The sequence below is a fragment of the Leptonychotes weddellii genome, chromosome 6 (assembly GCF_054177405.1).
Source record: "Leptonychotes weddellii isolate Sample4059 chromosome 6, ASM5417740v2, whole genome shotgun sequence".
Classification (NCBI taxonomy): Eukaryota; Metazoa; Chordata; class Mammalia; order Carnivora; family Phocidae; genus Leptonychotes; species Leptonychotes weddellii.
Window position 1 is genome coordinate 136,366,520 of NC_138374.1, and position 17,169 is coordinate 136,383,688.

The 17,169-nt window shown below is 56.5% G+C and overlaps 1 protein-coding gene across 1 annotated transcript; it reads left to right on the forward strand.

The window, feature by feature from the left end:
• Positions 1–11,028: 11,028 nt before the first annotated feature.
• Positions 11,029–17,147, forward strand: LOC145722097 (brevican core protein). Its single transcript, XM_081823224.1, has 4 exons — positions 11,029–11,813; positions 15,594–15,703; positions 16,283–16,657; positions 16,957–17,147. The coding sequence occupies exons 2-4, from the start codon at positions 15,613–15,615 to the stop codon at positions 17,145–17,147; spliced, it is 657 nt and encodes a 218-aa protein (XP_081679350.1). The 5' UTR covers positions 11,029–11,813; positions 15,594–15,612.
• The last annotated feature ends 22 nt before the right edge of the window (positions 17,148–17,169 follow it).

The following is a 17,169-nucleotide window of genomic DNA, read 5'->3' on the forward strand; positions in this document are numbered from 1 at the left end:
CCCCGTCCCGCAGCCCACCACGGCCCGGGGTCCCGGCGGGCCGGGCGTCGGAGGGGAGGTGGCGACGCCTGGCGGGACCTCGGACGCGCGGATCCCGCCAGGCCGGCGGCCGTTCGCGCGCTCCCGCGGCCGCTGCTGGGGGCGGGCGGGCGCCCAGGGCATTAACCGACTTCGGTGCCCAGCAGCCCAGTAACTTGAGGACTTGCTGCGTCTAGTCGGAGGTGGAGGGGGGAGGGGGGTGGGGGGTGGGGGGTGGGTGGAGGGGGTGGGGTGTCTCGGGCCCAGCCGGCCGGCCGCGCGCCGAGGTAGGCGGTCAGAGGTGGGGCTCCTGCTTCGGGGGGGGGGCTGCCGGACCGTGGGGATTGCGGGGAGGGGGCCCCACAGGTGGAGGGGGGGACTGCAGGCACCGCGGGCAGCCTAACCCGGCGTGGACGTGGGAGAACGCGGGTGCTATTGCGCCGGGGCCCACGCGGGGGCGCCACGCACCCACCTGGGACTCTGGTTCCAGTCTCCCGGAGCGCACGACAGAACCAACAAAGATGGACCTAAACATATTTAGGAATGTGTTTATATCCTGCCAGTCTCCGGTCCTGTATAGGAGACTCAAACCACTGTTCAGCTGACGGGAGACCGACCCTGCGCAGGGAGGAGGCGACCAGCAGCCCTGCCACCGAGCCCACCGCGTGGCTGGTACCTGATGTGCGCTCGCCACCCCCTAGGCGAGAGGGGGACGGACCAGGAGCATTAACATCTGGCTAAAGGAAACGTACCAGTAACTCAAGAGACAAGCTCAAATGCCATTAATTCGTTTTTCTTTAGTATATATGTTATTTTAATTAATTAGTTTGTTTATTCACTTTACTGTTCAAGCAATCTTAACTCCACCACAACAAGCTTGGGCTGGTGAATGATTACTGGAGCAAAGGGTACGAACTTCGCTTGATACATGTCGTGAAATTGCTTTCCAGCAGGGTTCTTGCTGTAATTGCTAAAGAGAATTCATCCCGTGGGATTTTATATAAAGGAACGAACGGCATCTTCAGTAACTCTCACACTGCAGATGGAGAATCTGTGGCAGTTCGTAAGCTCTGCTTTCCTCTGCTTGGCTGTGGGATACGAATACCGGCCCCAGAGTTTGCCCCGAGGGGTACCTGAAACAATGTGTGTGCTGGGCGCCACGTGCCTGGCACACAGTAGAGGTGCTTGCGAATGGTACCTGTCATAACTGATGATTATTATGGTAACACTGACGATAACAGAACATCAACAATACTTACTGTTGGGGTTCTTCCCAGGCAGCCTGTAGGATTGGTTGCTGTACGGCGCTGTGTTCGTCAGGATACACTCAGCCATGCTGCGATAACAACCTCCAAACAGCAGTGGCTTAAAACAAGATCATTTCTCCCTTAGGCTACCTCTGCATCGTGGTCAACAAGGGGCTTCTTCTTATCTTAGTTATTCAGGGACCCAGGCTGATAGAGCAGCCACCATCTTCAATGCTGCCAATCACCACACCGGGAGGGAGAAGTTGAAAGAGCTCTGGGAGGTCTTACACCCGCAGTGAATAGCTGTGGCCCAGAGAGACACTTGTCTGTTCTGTGGCCAACAGTTTCTCTAGAACTAATTGCACGGCTTCGCTCAACCACAAGGGGGGCAGGAAAGAGCAACCCTACTCAGGCCTAGAAGTAAACCGGCAACTGGCCCTACAGGACCAGCCCCAGCTCCACCACAGGCACTGAGGGCGGCAGCCTGGATTCTGGAACATGCTGGCAGCCACCTCCTCCTCCACGGCCCTTCTGGGTTTTCTAAGTTCTGGTCTGTTATGGAGTCAGAGCCCCAGGAAGTCAAGATGCTGGGTCCCACAGCTTCCCTGAAGGAAGATGGCTTTCCTTCTGTACGACGCCCTCAACTTTGTCCAGAGACCAGATGGGAAATGGTCACAGGAATTTTCCATTTGCTGCAAAGCCTTGTTTTTCCACCCACGAAAACACATGCCCACTAATTTTTACAACTACTCTCCACACTGCTATTACATTTTTTTTTTATTATTATTATGGAGAACTTCAAACATATGCAAAAAGAGAGAGACTAGGATAGTGGACCACTTCATCATCCAGCTTGACCATTTCAAAACTCCACCCTTCTGGTTTCATGAATTCCCTCACTTGTGTTCGTTTGTGCTGGAGTATTTTAAAGCAAATCTCAGACAGCCTATTATTTCACCTGTTAATTCTCAATATGTATTTCTAACATATAGTGACTTTTAAAAATAACCATAATTCCATTATCACATCCCCCCTCAACTGACATTATCTAATATATACTTCATGATCAATTTCCCTTGAATGTCTAAAAAATATAATTTTATAGTTGATTTGCCCAAACCAGGATCCAAGTAAGGGCTATACATTGCATTTGATGAATTTTTCTTGGTTAATTTTTATTTATTTATTTTTAAAGATTTTATTTATTCATTTAGAGAGAATGAGAGAGAGTGAGCTCACGCAAACAGGTGAGGGGCAAGAGAGAATCTCAAGCGGACTCCTCGCTGAGCGTGGAGCCCCAGGTGGGGCTCGATCTCGGATCCTGAGATCATGACCTGAGCCAAAATCAAGAGTTGGACGCTCAAGTAACTGAGCCACCCAGGCGCCCCTTGGTTAATTTTTTAAAAATATCTTTTAAATTGTAATACTTCTTCCTCCTTCATGTTTTCTATGCCATTTTGTTTGTTTGTTTAGGAAACTGGGTTGTTTTCCTGTCGAGTCTCCCACATTCTAGATCGGGCTGAGTGTAGCCTTGTAGTGTCATTTCACATGTTCCTCTGTCCCCTGTCATCGTATTTAGAAGTTTGATTAGACGTACGTTCACTTTTTCTCCCAGGAGTCTTTCATAGGTAAGACTGTATATTTCCTCTTTCATCACATCAGGAGGCACACGGTGTCTGGTTGTTGATGCTACGGTTGATCAGTAAATTCTGCTGCTGTCGGCCTGATCCATTCATTACAAAGTTCCTCGTTGCACCAGTTGCCTATGGCTGTTGCAACGAATTACCACAAACATGATGGCTTGTGACAACAGAAATGTGTTCTTCTACTGGCCTGGAGGTCGGAAGTCTTAACTCCCGGTGTTGGCAGTGTGGCCCTCCGTCTGTAGATGCTGAGGAGAATTCTTCCTTACTTCTTCCTTCTTCTGGTGGCAGGCGGCATTCCTTGGTGTCTCTGGCTGCATTGTTCCTATCTCTGTCTGTCTGTGGTCACATTGCTTCCTCCTCTTTGTGTATCTGGGTCTCCTCTTCTTCTTTCCTGAGGACGCTTGTCATTGGATTTACCCCACCTGGCTAATCCAGGATGATCTCATTTCAAAACCATTGACTGACTTTTGGGAATAAATTCATGTTATGAGTTACATCCACAAAGACCCTTTTTCCAAACAAGTTAACATTCACGGGTTTCAGGGATTAGGAGGTGGACATATCTTTTTGTGGCCACCACCTGACCCAGTACACCCACACCTTTTTATCTAATGGCTACTGGTGATCATTGTCTAGATGCAACCCTTATTTCATTAGGAGCACAAAATAGAGACATTCTAATTTTGTCATTCTTCCTTCCTTTATGATTAGCTGTGAACTCTTCCATAAAGAAAAATGTCCCTCATCGATGATTGTCACCCTGACTTAGATCCATTCAGGAAAGGTAGGATCAACGCCTGATTCTCTCCCATAAGTCTTAGCTAGGTACCTACGGAATGAAGGTTTGCATCCCCCCAAATCCATAGGTTAAAGCCCTAATCCCCAGTATGATGGTTTTGGACATGGGGCCTTTGGGAGGTAATCCCCTGATGACAGTCTTGCCCTTATAAGAAGGGATTCGGGAGAGCTTGCTTCTCTCCCCGTGCTCCCCCACAGGTGACTCTGGTGGGAAGGCCGCTGTCTGCAGGGCAGGAAGCGAGCCCTCACCAGACACCAGATCTGCTGCCCCCAGTGCTGAGAGAAATGCCTGTTTGTTGTTTAAACTTTCCAGTCCGTGGTAACTTGTTACAGCAGCCTGAGCTAAGACAGTGGGGTTCCCTAAAACCAGATGTCAAGTCAAGGCTTTCAGTATGAGCAGTTTATTTGGGGGGCCATGCTAAGAGGCTCCGCTGGGGGGCTGGAGACGTGAGGCAGGAGGGGGGAGGAAGGCAAGGAAGGGTGTGAGAGGAGCGGGCAGAGCGGCTGGTCCCGTCCTGCTGGGGAGCCCTGGAAGGCGGTGTGGAGCCTGTCCCAGAAGATCCCACCTGACGGGCAAAGACAGTGGGGTCATAGGTGTGGGCCTCCTGTCTGAAAGTTGACGGCTGCTCCGGGGAGCATTCACCCATCAGCATCGCTGGCTAGCTCAGCGCACACAGGCTCCCACAGCCAGAATACAGCCCTCAGGCAGAGTCACAGATGTTGCCGTCGGCCTGTGGGGTTGGGTGCTGGAGGGTCGGGTCATAGTTGAGGTCCACCCTCCGCACTGCTCAGATCCACGTGTCCCCGTGTCCACTCTGCCCTGTCACTGAGTCCTCAGGGCGGCGGCTGGGCTGTGACCAATATCAATATTCCACATCTCCTTCCTCCACGGTTCCTCTGTTGTCTGTGGGGCTCTCACAGTAGAAAAGCCCGGACCTTCACCCCCGAGGGCCTTTCCTTCCCATGCCTTCGACTGGCCAGCATTCTGCACCCACGGTCATGCTTCCCACCGGACATGGGCTAATCAAGAGCAAACGTCTTCGCCAGTATAATTCTTTTCTTTGCCTGTTGGTGAATTGGCATGAGGTTCCCAAAGGGACCCAGAGGCTGCTAGCACCTTAGGTCTGGTGGTACCCTTACCGTGACCCCTGGCAGACACATCTCCCACCCTAGGGACTAGGGCTTCTGATCCTACAGAGCCTAAAGATATAGGGACGGGAAGCACGAATTCCCCTAGTGGGTCACTGGGGCTGACAGTGAGAAGCTCATGGCTCTTTCCATCCCTTGGTTCCTGTACCCGCGATTTCTAGCCATCCGGGCTACAGCACCATATAATGGCATTGGTTCAAAGTGTAGACTGCATTTTAAAGTCCAGTGCCCTGATCCCAGATGATGTTCCCCCCAAGCTGGTATTTAGATGTGCTAAAGAGGCCATACCCATGTACCCCCGGGGTTGGCAGCTTCGAGGTGATGTGGTATATGGCAGGGCCAATGGATGCTGCGGTCTTGGGCCCATTGTCACATTTCCTTCACTGTCAAGTGGATCCCCTTGGTTAGAGGTGATACTATGTGGGATCTCATAGGGATAAACCATTTCCTTTGTGTCCTTGGATATGGGTACTGGCCAAGGCACTTGGGCAGGGAAGGTAAATCCATATCCAGAATGTGCATAACCCCAGGAAGGAGATAGTGTTCCCCGATCCAGACTGAAAGAGGTACATTGTAGTCGACATGCTTCCCAGTGGCTGGTTGATCTCCTTGAGGGATGGGACCGCTTGAGGGCTCAGCACCCATCTGTGCTGCTCACGGGCCAAGCATCCAGCCGCAGTGGTTGCTAGATCGGCCCTGGAGAGAGGGAGCCGTGCCGACTTCTATCCACTGCCATAACCACGCCATTCACCGACCTCGTGCGGGCACTGGCCCCAGGCGGGGGGGCGAGGGAGAAGGGAGGGAGGGAGGACAAAGGCTGGCTGTTCTGTCCCCCTGGCTGTGAATGCTTGTGAGTGGGACTGCCATAGAACAGTGCCCGCTCCTGCAAGGCCATCCACAGCTCTCCCTCTACTTCCTTATCTCCCACCTTCCTGTCATGCCCTTTCCTGGCCTGACCAGCCAGCCAAGCCATGTGCCCACTGCCCAAGGGTCCTACATACCCCTCCCCCTGCAAACTAGGGTGGCCAGCGTGCTGCTCGGAACCTCCCCCCGGTCAGCTCACATCGGTGATCAGAGTGACCCGTCCATGAAGCAGGCCTGGGCTTCTTCCTGCCCTGAAGCCTGATCACAGAGGCGCCCCGCGAGGTTACGGGAGAGCAAGGCAGGGGCACCACAGACATAGGGCCCATGGGGGTCTGGCTTCCCGCTCTCATATTGCCGAGCCCTCTGAGCACACTCACACCTGATCACAAACGTCCCACTGGGGATCGCTGCTGTGCCCACCACGTGTGCTCGTGACTTGGTGGCTCTGAATCCCCAGATCTTGATAGGACAGTGAGACAGGGGAGGGAAGGAATCCAATAGATCATTGAGTAAACAGTCCCAATACCTGGGAGAGATGCCAACTGTGCCCAGCTGGAGCTCAAAGCTGCTGGGAGTGAAGGGAGACCGGGGGGCTTGCCTCACACCGCTCCCACCTGAGGGGGGCTGGGGCTCTGGTCTACCAGCTCCCCTTCTGTCACTGGCTGAGGCTGTTTCCAGGCCATCAACTCCTGCGCATGTCTGACTTGCTGTCCACCTGTCCAGCAGAAGATGTCCTCAGGCAGTCAGCAGCCTTTGGTCTGTTGAGGTGACCGCTAAGGGGACACGGGTGGGCACCAACAGGGTCCGATACACCCTCTTAATCTTCACAGTTGCGAGTCGGTGCCTCATCAACGTCCAAAGGTGACCAGAGATGTTCTTTTTTAGTATCATGATGAACTCTTATACTTTATAGATTTGATATGCTTTAATCTCTTATGGTCATTATTCATTTTATTTTTGAAAATACATTGAGTACATGAACACTTATGTGTGTGCTTTATTTATTTATTTTTTTAAAGATCTTATTTATTTGTCAGGGAGAGAGCACGTGCACAAGCAGGGGGAGGGGCAGAGGGAGAAGCAGGCTCCCCCCTGAGCAGGGAGCCTGACACGAGACTTGATACCAGGACCCTGGGATCATGACCTGAGCCGAAGGCAGATGCTTAGCCAACTGAGCCAGCCAGGTGCCCCATCATTATTCATTTTAATGCTGTCATGTCATCCTGGCAGGTGGAAGTCTTTGAAAGGTGGCTACTGGGTCCTTTGGACATGAGCCTGACCTGAGTCTCAAAACTTCCTTGATTCACAAGCATGACAAGCTGTGCCTCCCCTCACTGGGGCGTCTCCAAAGAGGCCTGGTTCCTGGGAGCGGAAAGTACCATTTAGAGACAACAGCCCCGCGTTACTGGGGAACAGAGGACAGTCTAGGCCCCAGGAGCACTCAGCGTCACTGGGTGGGGGGGCGGGGGGTGGTCACTGCTTCGAAGTCTTTTCCACAGACATAAAAATCATGACTTCCCACTGTTATCTTCAATTCACACGAGAGATTAGCAGTTTGGCTTAACTCTCCTTTTCTCACACTGAAACTCTTCGTTCTGAACACCATTCCTATAATTACTTCTTTGCTTTATCACAGTAAAGTAGTGCCTTCTGCAATACCAATGCCAACGTTATGATTTCTTCATGGTTCTTTTTGTTCTTAGGGATGAATAGTCAACATGCTGAGTTTTATAATCACCTGAAAGAAAATTCTTCCCTGTGGCTTTGCCTCCAGCTTCACATACAATCACGGGCCCTTGTTTCACCTTGTTTTAGATTTTTAGGAATTGCATCCCTATTCTGCTTTTTTAATTTAGTCTAAAATTAATTTAATTATTCCAAATGTAACTTTATGTTTCAATTATATAATATGTTTATGTGGTTCCAATGTCAAAGCCAGAAAACAAGGGGCGCCTGGGTGGCTCCCTCAGTTGGTGTCTGCCTTCGATTCCGGTCATGATCCCAGGATCTTGGGATCGAGCTCCGCATCGCATCGGGCTCCCTGCTCAGCGGGGAGCCTGCTTCTCCCTCTCCTCCAGACTCGTGCTCTGTCGCTATCTCTGTCTCTCTCTCTCAAATAAATCAATACAATCTTAAAAAAAAAAAAAAAACCAGAAAACAGGATGCTGTTGCCATTTTACAGGTGAAGAGGCTTGCAGACATGAGTCCCTGCCCCAGCGCTCGCTGCCCGGCCGCAGGGAGAGGGCCTGCAAGGGGCCTGCAGATGGGACGGCTTTCTCCAGGAGATTTGGATGGTCTCAGGGTTGAGCCCTCCAGTTCCTTCAGCTGTTCTTTGGGGAACAGTCTGGTGGTCCCCTCTGAACACAGGACTCTGCTCCCCTGGCAGCAAGGGTCTGTCCGCTCCTGCTCAGGGGCTCCCTGAAATGCTGTCCGTTCAGCCTGTAGGTCCCACCTCTGTCTCCCCCCCAGCCCCCCTCCCCGGCCACCCCCACTGGCCTTCAGCCGCAGGAGCCCTCAGAACGTTGCTGGCCCCTCGCTCGCTCGCTCGCTCGTCTGGGCCCGGGTCCCGCGCTTCCTGGCCCCTTTCAGAAGTTATCAAAGCCACCATTCTCCAGCACAGCTGTGTCGGCATCTGGAGCTGTGTGTACGCAGCCCTGCTCCCATGTCCCGGTGGCAGAGGACCCAGGTGCCTATCAGAGAGGAACTGAGCTGCCTGGGCCCCACCTCCAAGTCTGGGAAAGTGGGGACAGGTACAAGCGGCAGGAAGGACAGGCTCTCCCAGTGGCCACTGCGGCTGGGAATCCAGTGAGGAAGGTCAGGGGCTAATACTGGAGGTGGGGGGAGCCAGGGACGCAAGGGTCTTGGTGAGGGGCTGGCTCTCTTTCCTTAACTTGGGTCATGGCCTCAGCGTTGGCCTGGGTACGGGCGATGGTGGGGGAGGGGGAGGGGAAGAGGCAGGAGATGGATTGTTCTCCTCCAGAGAGACTGGAAAACTCCCCAGGGCCCAGGAGGTTGGGAGGCGAGCCAGCTGGGCTGCCCCCACTCTCCCTCCTTCTCTCTCTCTCTCTCTCTGCCTCCACCATTTCTGTCCCCTGAGAGACAGCTGGGGCCCTGGCAGGAACCCTGGCCTGGGCGTCCGTCGGTCAGGAGACTTGCTTTTGGTCATGGTCAGCCAATTGCATGCTGTGTGACCCTAGACAGTCGCTTCACCTCTGGGTCTGTCTCCTTGTCCAGAAGATACTACAGCTCCCTGAGATATTCTCCTTCTGTTCCTGGGGCAGGAAGTCCTACTTGAAATCTGACTTTAATTCTTCCTGCTTCGTTTGATCCTGTTTGCTTTCAGCCAGTCCCTGAGGGTCCCTTTCTGAGACCTCGGTGAGGTCTTGGTTCTTGCCTCTTCTCAGGAAGGAATAGAAATGGGTGGTGGTGGGTGTCGAATGGCCAGGGACCAGGTGCAAGTAAAGTTCAGAAAGACAGTCCCTGACCAGCCAGTGCCAGTTAGACTGCAGTGTGAATCCTCAGAGCTGGAAATGGTGCAAGAGTCTTGGGAAGGCACTCATTGCCTCCCCCGGGAAATCCTCAGGGAACGACTCCTCTCTCAGATTATGAGCCCTCTCAGATAATAATCCACGGGGGAGTGCCCCCCAACCTCCTGGCCAGGAGATCCACGGAGACTGGGGCCTGTGTGTACGTGCACGCGTATGTGTGTGTTGGTGTGTGTGTGAGACTAGCAAAGGAAAAGAACTAGATTTTGCTGAGTTCGCCCATGGGCCAGTAGGATAGACATTACCCAGTGCCAGAGATATTCTGCAGCCCGTTGTTGAGAAGAGGAAACAATTGCAGACAAAGGAAGCCCTTCGCAAGGTTTGGCCGATGCAGATGGCAAGCCAGGCGTTTGACCTCAGGGCCCACGCCTCCGGAGTCCCGCCTCTCATCAGTCTTTGCAGAGGCAGCTCCCTGTTCCCACAGCGTGTCTGGTTTCCCACCAGGGGGCTGCCTCTTGGAACAGACGGTCTGGTACCAGCCCTGGTCCAGTCCCAGCTGCTGCTGGCCTCAGTCAAGGTCGGACTCCCCCAGGGCACCAGACTGTGCGCCCACACTTCTAGTCATGAGGGGAGATGGCAAGGAAGGTCACTTTCTCTGTCTTTCCCCATCACAGCCAGGTTTCCCCGCGGCAAGAACGGTGGTTACACGCGAACCGCCACCAGGATTGAATTTCAGCCACTTGGTTGCCTGGCTGGGCTCAGGCCCCAGGTGGAGCTGATCCCAGCCCAGGTGGGGGCAGGCTGGATCAGGCAACCGTGCTGAGACTGTCCTGGGGGAGGCGGGATCTCCTTCAGCTCGGGTTGCAAGGTTTGAGGGGAGCAAAGGGAGGTCCTGGGGCTATCAGGTGCTGCTCAGATCTGCCCCAAGGCCAGATCCCCCCTCTCCACGGGAGGACTTGGTCCTAAAATAGTGCCTGGTCCATAGTGGACATTCAGTTAATATTTATGTAATGAAAGGAATAAACGGAGGTCCCTCCTTCCCCAGACTCTGCCAGGCACCTTGTTCTGTCCTTCCAGGCTCACACCCCTGCCGGGGTCATTTTATTTACTAAAGGACCCTACCACCCACCACCCCCAGGTCTCCCTATACTGTCTCTTCAGTAGATGGGTGTCCAGGGAGGGGCCAGAGTTCTACCTTTAGATCCTCAAAGATTTGGGGAGGAGTTTATTGTGAGCTTCTCAGAAGCCCTTTGGAAGCCAGTCCACAGCCCTGGGAGCAGAAGACTGGGGCAGCTGGGGCATCAACAGCGGGCAGTCCAGAGTCCCACACAGGAGGGAGGGACTTGGGTGCAGTCTAAATGGAAGACCATGGACCTGTCCTGAGGATGATTTCCACTGCAGGCACCCTGTGTCACTTGGGATATTTGGGGGGGTGCTGGAGATTATGGGGATCAAATCCCCCAACAAGCTATCCTTGGTGCCCCCACTGGTATCCAGGGGAGAGATTCCAGGCATCTGGCTGTCCTGCTCTCAATCTGTGCCAGGGGCTCTGCTTCAAGTCCCAGGAGGGAGGGGGGATGAGAGGGGGAGAGGGGCAGAGAGAGCCTGGGAAAGCAGAGGGACTGAGAGGCTCTGGAGCTGGGGAGGGGGCGTCATTGGTATTCTGAGGAGTCCCCCAAGGCTGGGCAGCACTCAAGGCCCACCCCCTGGCACCAGGCGGCACATTCATCGGCAACAGCGCTGGCCAGCGGGCCCTCTGTGTTCCTGGCAACGCCTGTCTTGCACATTGGTTTGCAGGACCAGTGTGCCCATTCACAGGGCCGCCCCTCCCCCACACCACGTCAGGAGAGTCCCTGACTCGCTTTGCTTAACCCGTGCATCTGCAGCCTAACCTCCATCCCTCCAGCTGCAAAGTCAGCTCCTCCTCTGTGCAGGGAGTGGGAGCACCACCAGAGACAAAACCCAATCAGCGCTTCCGACAGGGAGGTGGCTATGGTCCTTTGCACCTCATCCTGCCTCCAAAAAAGAGCTTCCCTCCCCCGTTTTTCTGCTCCCGTCATCCTTCCCCTTACTTTCCAAGTCTGAGGCCCTCCTCCTCGCCCCTTGCCCAACGGGAAGTCCCTCCGGCTGTCTAACTTCCATCCGTCCAGCTGCAACATTATCCTCCAGCTCCGCGAGCGCTCCCTCCCCGCCCCTTCTGCCCTCCCTCCCTCCCTACTCCAAGTCCCCGGCTTCTCCTCTCCAGAACGATGTCCTACTTCGCACGTCCTTGCTCTCGCTGCTGCCGCCGGGAACGGACGCAGAGGAGGCAGCGGGTCGCGTGACCTTCCCGAGCCCCCCGCGACTCCGGCCAGGGGGCGGGGGCCGCCCCGGGGAGGGGCGGGGCGGGGGTAAGAAAGGGGGTTTTGTGCGGCGCCCGGCGGCCCGGCGCTCCCTTCCGAACGTCCTGCGGGCCCGGCCTCTCCCTGCGCCCGCGCAGTGCCCGCCGCAGTCGGCTGCAGCCGCAGGACCGAGCGTGGACCCGGAGGAGAGCCGGGAGGACAGCCCGGAGGAGGCGGCAAACTTGGCGGTGCAGCACCCTCGCCCCGGCCCCCGGCCGCCTGCAGGTAGGTGCGCGCGAGCGCAGCCGGGCCGCCCGGACCCGGGAGGGAGGAAGCCGGGGGCGCCCGCCGGCAGCCCGCGGTCCGCGCCCCCGGGCCCCGCAGCCCTGGCCTCCCGCGGCGCCCCCGGCCGGCTGACCAGGCCAGACCCCGAGCGCCCGCCGCCGCCTCCGGCCCTGCCGCCCGCACCCCCTCCGCCACATGCGGCCCGACTGCGTCCCAGAGACCGCGGGCTGATGGGAACGCCCCCCGGGTCCCCGCGGCCTCCCTGCTGCGCGCTCCGGTGCGAGCCCCCAGCCCAGACTTCCGACTTTGTGCCGGGCGGGCGGGCGGCGCGGGGAGCGCGAAGCAGCCCCTTCTGGGGGCCCCTCCCCGGAGCCCGCGAGACAGCCACAGCCGGTGGTCCGGTGGTCCCAACTCTGCCACTCACTTGCTGTGTGACCTTGGGCAAGTTAGTTGACTTCCCTGAACCTCGGGCTTCTCATCGGTGTGAACGTATAGACAGTATTTTTCTCAAAGTTAAGGTTGTCCATGGGAAGCATTTTTAAGAGGCCTGGCTCAGGTAGATGGTCAGTAACCATTAGCTGGAATTCCGGTTACCACTCCTGTTTTCCTTTCTGGCATTGCCGGTGGGCTGGGGACCCTCCCCTCCCCCCGGCGCCAGGTCTTTTTATGTCCCGCTCCTAAACTCCTTTTGGAATAGCTGTGCCCACATGCTTCCAACAGGACCAAGAGACTTGCCATCAGTTTTGTGAGCACCGTTAACATCTGCATGACTTCTATTCCAGATAAAAGCAGTAAGATCAAGGGCCACTCACCCATGGCCCGCCCACCCCCACCCAGCCCTGCCCCACAGCGGTACCATCGCCTGATGCTAACTTGGCAGCGTCCGCCTCACAGATTCTGAACTAGGAGGAGCCGCAGTGGCTTGGCTGGGATGTTAATTGTATCACTAGCTGTGCTTCCGATAAATAGGACTATTTATGCGACTGTCTGTAGCTAGTCTTGCAGGCCCCGCCAATGCCTGGCTGCTGTAGGTTCGGGCTGCTGCTCACACGGCCGCTAAGGGGACAGTGAGAGCTTTCCTCCTGCTGCCCCCACTGGGTACTGGAGCCTGGTTCCTATAGGGCAGACCTTGGACTGCCAGCCGGGGGGGGGGGGGCATTCAGCCTGGAGATGGTGGGTGTAGGGTGTGCTCACACACACACACACACACACACCACCTGGTCTTGATCTTAATCCTCTGTGGATTGGGACTGCGAAGCCTGTGAGGGAGCTGGACGTCCTGGTCAGACAGGAATGATCATGTAACAAGAGGGAAGTTTCCTGAACAGCTTGGGAAACGCAAGGCAAGGGCAGAAATCCTGGAGCTGGAGCAGGAAAGAATGAGCTGGAGAGAGGGATGGTGTGGCATCAGCAGAAGGGACAGGAAGCCTGCTGATGCCGAGCTCTCTAGGTTAGAGATGGAGAGGGTGTCCCGCTCTGGAGGACGGCAGAGGGGGTGGAGAAGGCCAAGGCCCGCTCCCCACCCCAACCCCAGGTCTGAGGCTAGTGCAGGTTGAGGGGATGCCATAGTTTTCTCAGGACACCTAGCTGCCCCAGGATGGAGCTGAGGCCCAAGCTCGGTGGGATTGGCAGTGGGCTGGGGGACAGTGCAGAAGCGTCTGATCATGAGAACCATATAATCCAGGCACCCTCTTGGCCCCTCTGTTCAGTGACTCCCATTCCTGGAGGTAGGGGTGGGATGACCCCCATATTCCAGTGTGGCCAGGTCTTCATCAGCCTCAGACCTTCTCCCTTCATTCCCTCACCTTCAAAACAGAGATGAAAGGGGGGTCCAGGGCGTGGGTCCCAGAGTGGCTCCAAATATATAGGTTTCTGGGCCACCTGTCGGAGAGCTGGGGCCCGGGTCTGTGAGCAGCTCCAGCTCCAGCATGAAGAGAGGGGAGGGAGGGCGCCAGAAAGGGGCCTGGCCCAGGACCTGGCCCAGCTCAAATGCAAGGCAAACGGTCTGCCCAGCGTCTGGCAGGCACTGGCCGCTCATGCCAAATGGTCCCCCCTCCTACCCCAGAAAGCAGTCCTCCCAAGGGCCCCCATGCCCAGAGCTGGTCTCAGCAGCCTCTGATCTGGCCCCGTGGAGAGAGACCCTGGATGTCTGGCTCCTGTCACTCCTTCCCCCAGTCTGACCCCGAGGAAATGAAGCCCAGCCGGAGTGGGGGGAATGGAGGTGTTGTAGGTGGGAGGCATTCCAAGGAGGAACTGAGATCCCTGGGAGAATTTGGGAGAAGAGAGAAATTTCCCAGCAGCTCAGGCTCAGGAAGGGGGTAGACATGCAGGAAGGCAGAGCCTGAGAGGGCAAAGTAGATGGAGGTTGAACAATGGGCCTGGAGTGGGAATGAACCTGATCGCTAGGAAGTCTTGCCTGTAGTCTAACTTGCATCCCTCCTGCTGCACCGTTGGCCTAGTCCTTGGTAGACCTGGGTCTTCGTGCTTTTCTCCTAGCCCGACCCTTACAGATGTTGTTAGATGCCAGCTCTGCAGCCTTCCCTCCCTCAGGCACATTGGCCTGGCACCTGACTTGGCTTTGCTGGGGACCAGGGTCAGCCCTATCCCTCTCTGGGTCCCATTTCTCAATGTCACCCCCCCATCCCTCCATTATGAAAGTGTAACTGCCTTGAGATCTTCAGAGGACTATTCCGGGTTCTCAGAGTGTCTGATAACCAAGGGCAAGAGGGACATGGCCCCTCCCATTTAGTCTCACCCTCCTTTAGCCCACCCCCCAGCCTAGGGCTGGGGTGGGGGAAGGGAGAGGCTGGATGGAGGCCAGACTGGCAGAGACAGGGGCTTTGTCCCAGCTGGTTTCTGAGCCAGGAGATCCGGTGGGAAAGCCCGTGCCAGGCAGAAAGGAAGGCTGGGAAGAAGAAGGGAGAGGGCAGCCAAGGAGGGGGTGGAGGATGCTAGGAGTAAAGAGTTTCCTTATAAGTAACAGTGGGGTAGGGCTAGAGAGAAGTTGTGCATTGCCCAGGTTCAGTCCAGGAGGCCCTCCTGGAGGAGGCTAGGTGGCTATGGTACTCAGGGAGGAAGGGATGGGAAGGGAATATTGGAGGGGTGCTGGGGGAGGGGGAGGCTCTGGGTTCAAGGAAGGAGCCTGGCATGGGAAGAGCACAGGGAATTGTTAAGTTAATAGCACCCACCACTCATGTGTAAGCATTTATTGAGCCCCTGGTGTGCCTGGTGCTGTGCATCTGTATGGGGGCTTTAGGATAGAAAGCGCTCTAAAGCCCGTAGCTTCATCACAACCCAGGAGGGTTGCTGACCTTCACAAGTCACAAGACCCGAAGGGGTTACGGAACGTGCCTTAAGTCACTCAGCAAGTTGACTAGAACCCGGGTCTTGGTTCCTAGGAAGAATCCCCCGGTGGGGAGACAGGATCAGAAACAAGGGAGTTGGGGCGCCTGGGTGGCTCAGTCGTTAAGCGTCTGCCTTCGGCTCAGGTCATGATCCCAGGGTCCTGGGATCGAGCCCCGCATTGGGCTCCCTGCTCAGCTGGGAGTCTGCTTCTCCCTCTCCCTCTCCCGCTGCTTGTGTTCCCTCTTTCGCTGTGTCTCTCTCTGTCAAATAAATAAATTTTTAAAAAAAATTAAAAAAAAAAAAAAGAAACAAGGGAGTTAACAGTGAGGTGGGGACAGTGGCTTCTTGGGTGACAATATGTGCGAGTCCCCATGGATATGGTCGGGAGCCAGGGGAAGTCCATCTTGAAGTCTAACCCCGTCTTTCCTCCTCAAGTCCCTCCACCAGCCTGAGCATGGCCCTACTGTTCCTGCTCCTGCTGGCAGCCCTGGCCCTGACCCAGGGCCCTGCGGCCTCCGCTGATGCCCTGGAGGGGGACAGCTCAGGTAAGCAACCCCACTCAGAGTCACTGTCTCTATCTCCTGCATCGCCCCTGTGGAAGGGGGTGGCCTTGGAGGACCTGGGGAGAGGATTGGGGGCACTGTGGGGGAAAGGTCCGGTCTGGGACACTTGGAAATAAAGGGATGAGCTGTGGGCTCTGAGTACGGCAGGGAAAACTTGGGGGAGGGCCGGGAAGGGACAGTAGGTGCAAGGCTGCTGATCTCTAGGGTATGGGACCAGTGGATGGGGCTGGGAGGCAGAAAAGGGTAGAGTGGGGAGAAATCCCGAAGGTGAGTCTGAGGGAAACAGAGGGGAAATTTTGAGGCCAGAGCTGGAGGACCCGGGACCAGGTTAGACCTGGGGTGGGCCCCGGGGATCCTGGGGTGGTACTGGGCCACTCTTGGGAGGAACTGACCGGGAGACTTGGGGAAGGATCTGTAGAGGGTCTGGGGTGGGTCTGGGGTCCTAGAGCGGGCATGCGGGAGGGGTGGGTGGGAGGAATCCGGGCAGGCTCAGAAACCGGGTGGGACCCTGCGGACCCACACCCAAGTTCCAGCTGGCCCCATCCACCCGCCCACCCACAGAGGACCGGGCCTTCCGCGTGCGCATCGCAGGCGACGGACCAGTGCAGGGCGTGCTGGGTGGCGCCCTCACCATCCCGTGCCACCTTCACTACCTGCGGCCGCCGCCGAGCCGCCGGGCCGTGCTGGGCTCCCCGCGGGTCAAGTGGACCTTCCTGTCCGGGGGCCGTGAGGCCGAGGTGCTGGTGGCGCGGGGGCTGCGAGTCAAGGTGAGCGAGGCCTACCGGTTCCGCGTGGCGCTGCCCGCCTACCCGGCGTCCCTCACCGACGTGTCCCTGGTGCTGAGCGAGCTGCGGCCCAACGACTCGGGCATCTACCGCTGCGAAGTCCAGCACGGCATAGATGACAGCAGCGACGCTGTGGAGGTCAAGGTCAAAGGTGAGGGGCAGGACAGAGGGAGGTTCCCGCAGGGAGGGAGCCCTCCGTCCGAGGGGGGAAGCAAGCACACGTGGAAGGCGCTCACTGAGCTGGAAAAGGAGTGAGCAGATACAGGCCTTGGTGACCTCCTCTCTCTCTCCGGGTGGAGGAAATCCTACTCACAGTCTAGCTGAAGCCCCTCATGCTGCAAACTGAACGCAATTTGGACTTGACCCTTTGTGTGCAGGGGAGTGACAAGGAGGGTGAGGGGAGGCCAGTGTGGGGGTGGTCCTGCCTCAGGGCTCCTCTCTATCCCCCAGGGGTCGTCTTTCTCTACCGGAAAGGCTCTGCCCGCTATGCTTTCTCCTTCGTGGGGGCCCAGGAGGCCTGTGCCCGCATCGGAGCCCGCATCGCCACCCCAGAGCAGCTCTACGCCGCCTACCTCGGGGGCTATGAGCAGTGTGACGCTGGCTGGCTGTCCGACCAGACCGTGAGGTGGGTGGGGGGCTGAGGACCAGACCGTGAGGTGGGGG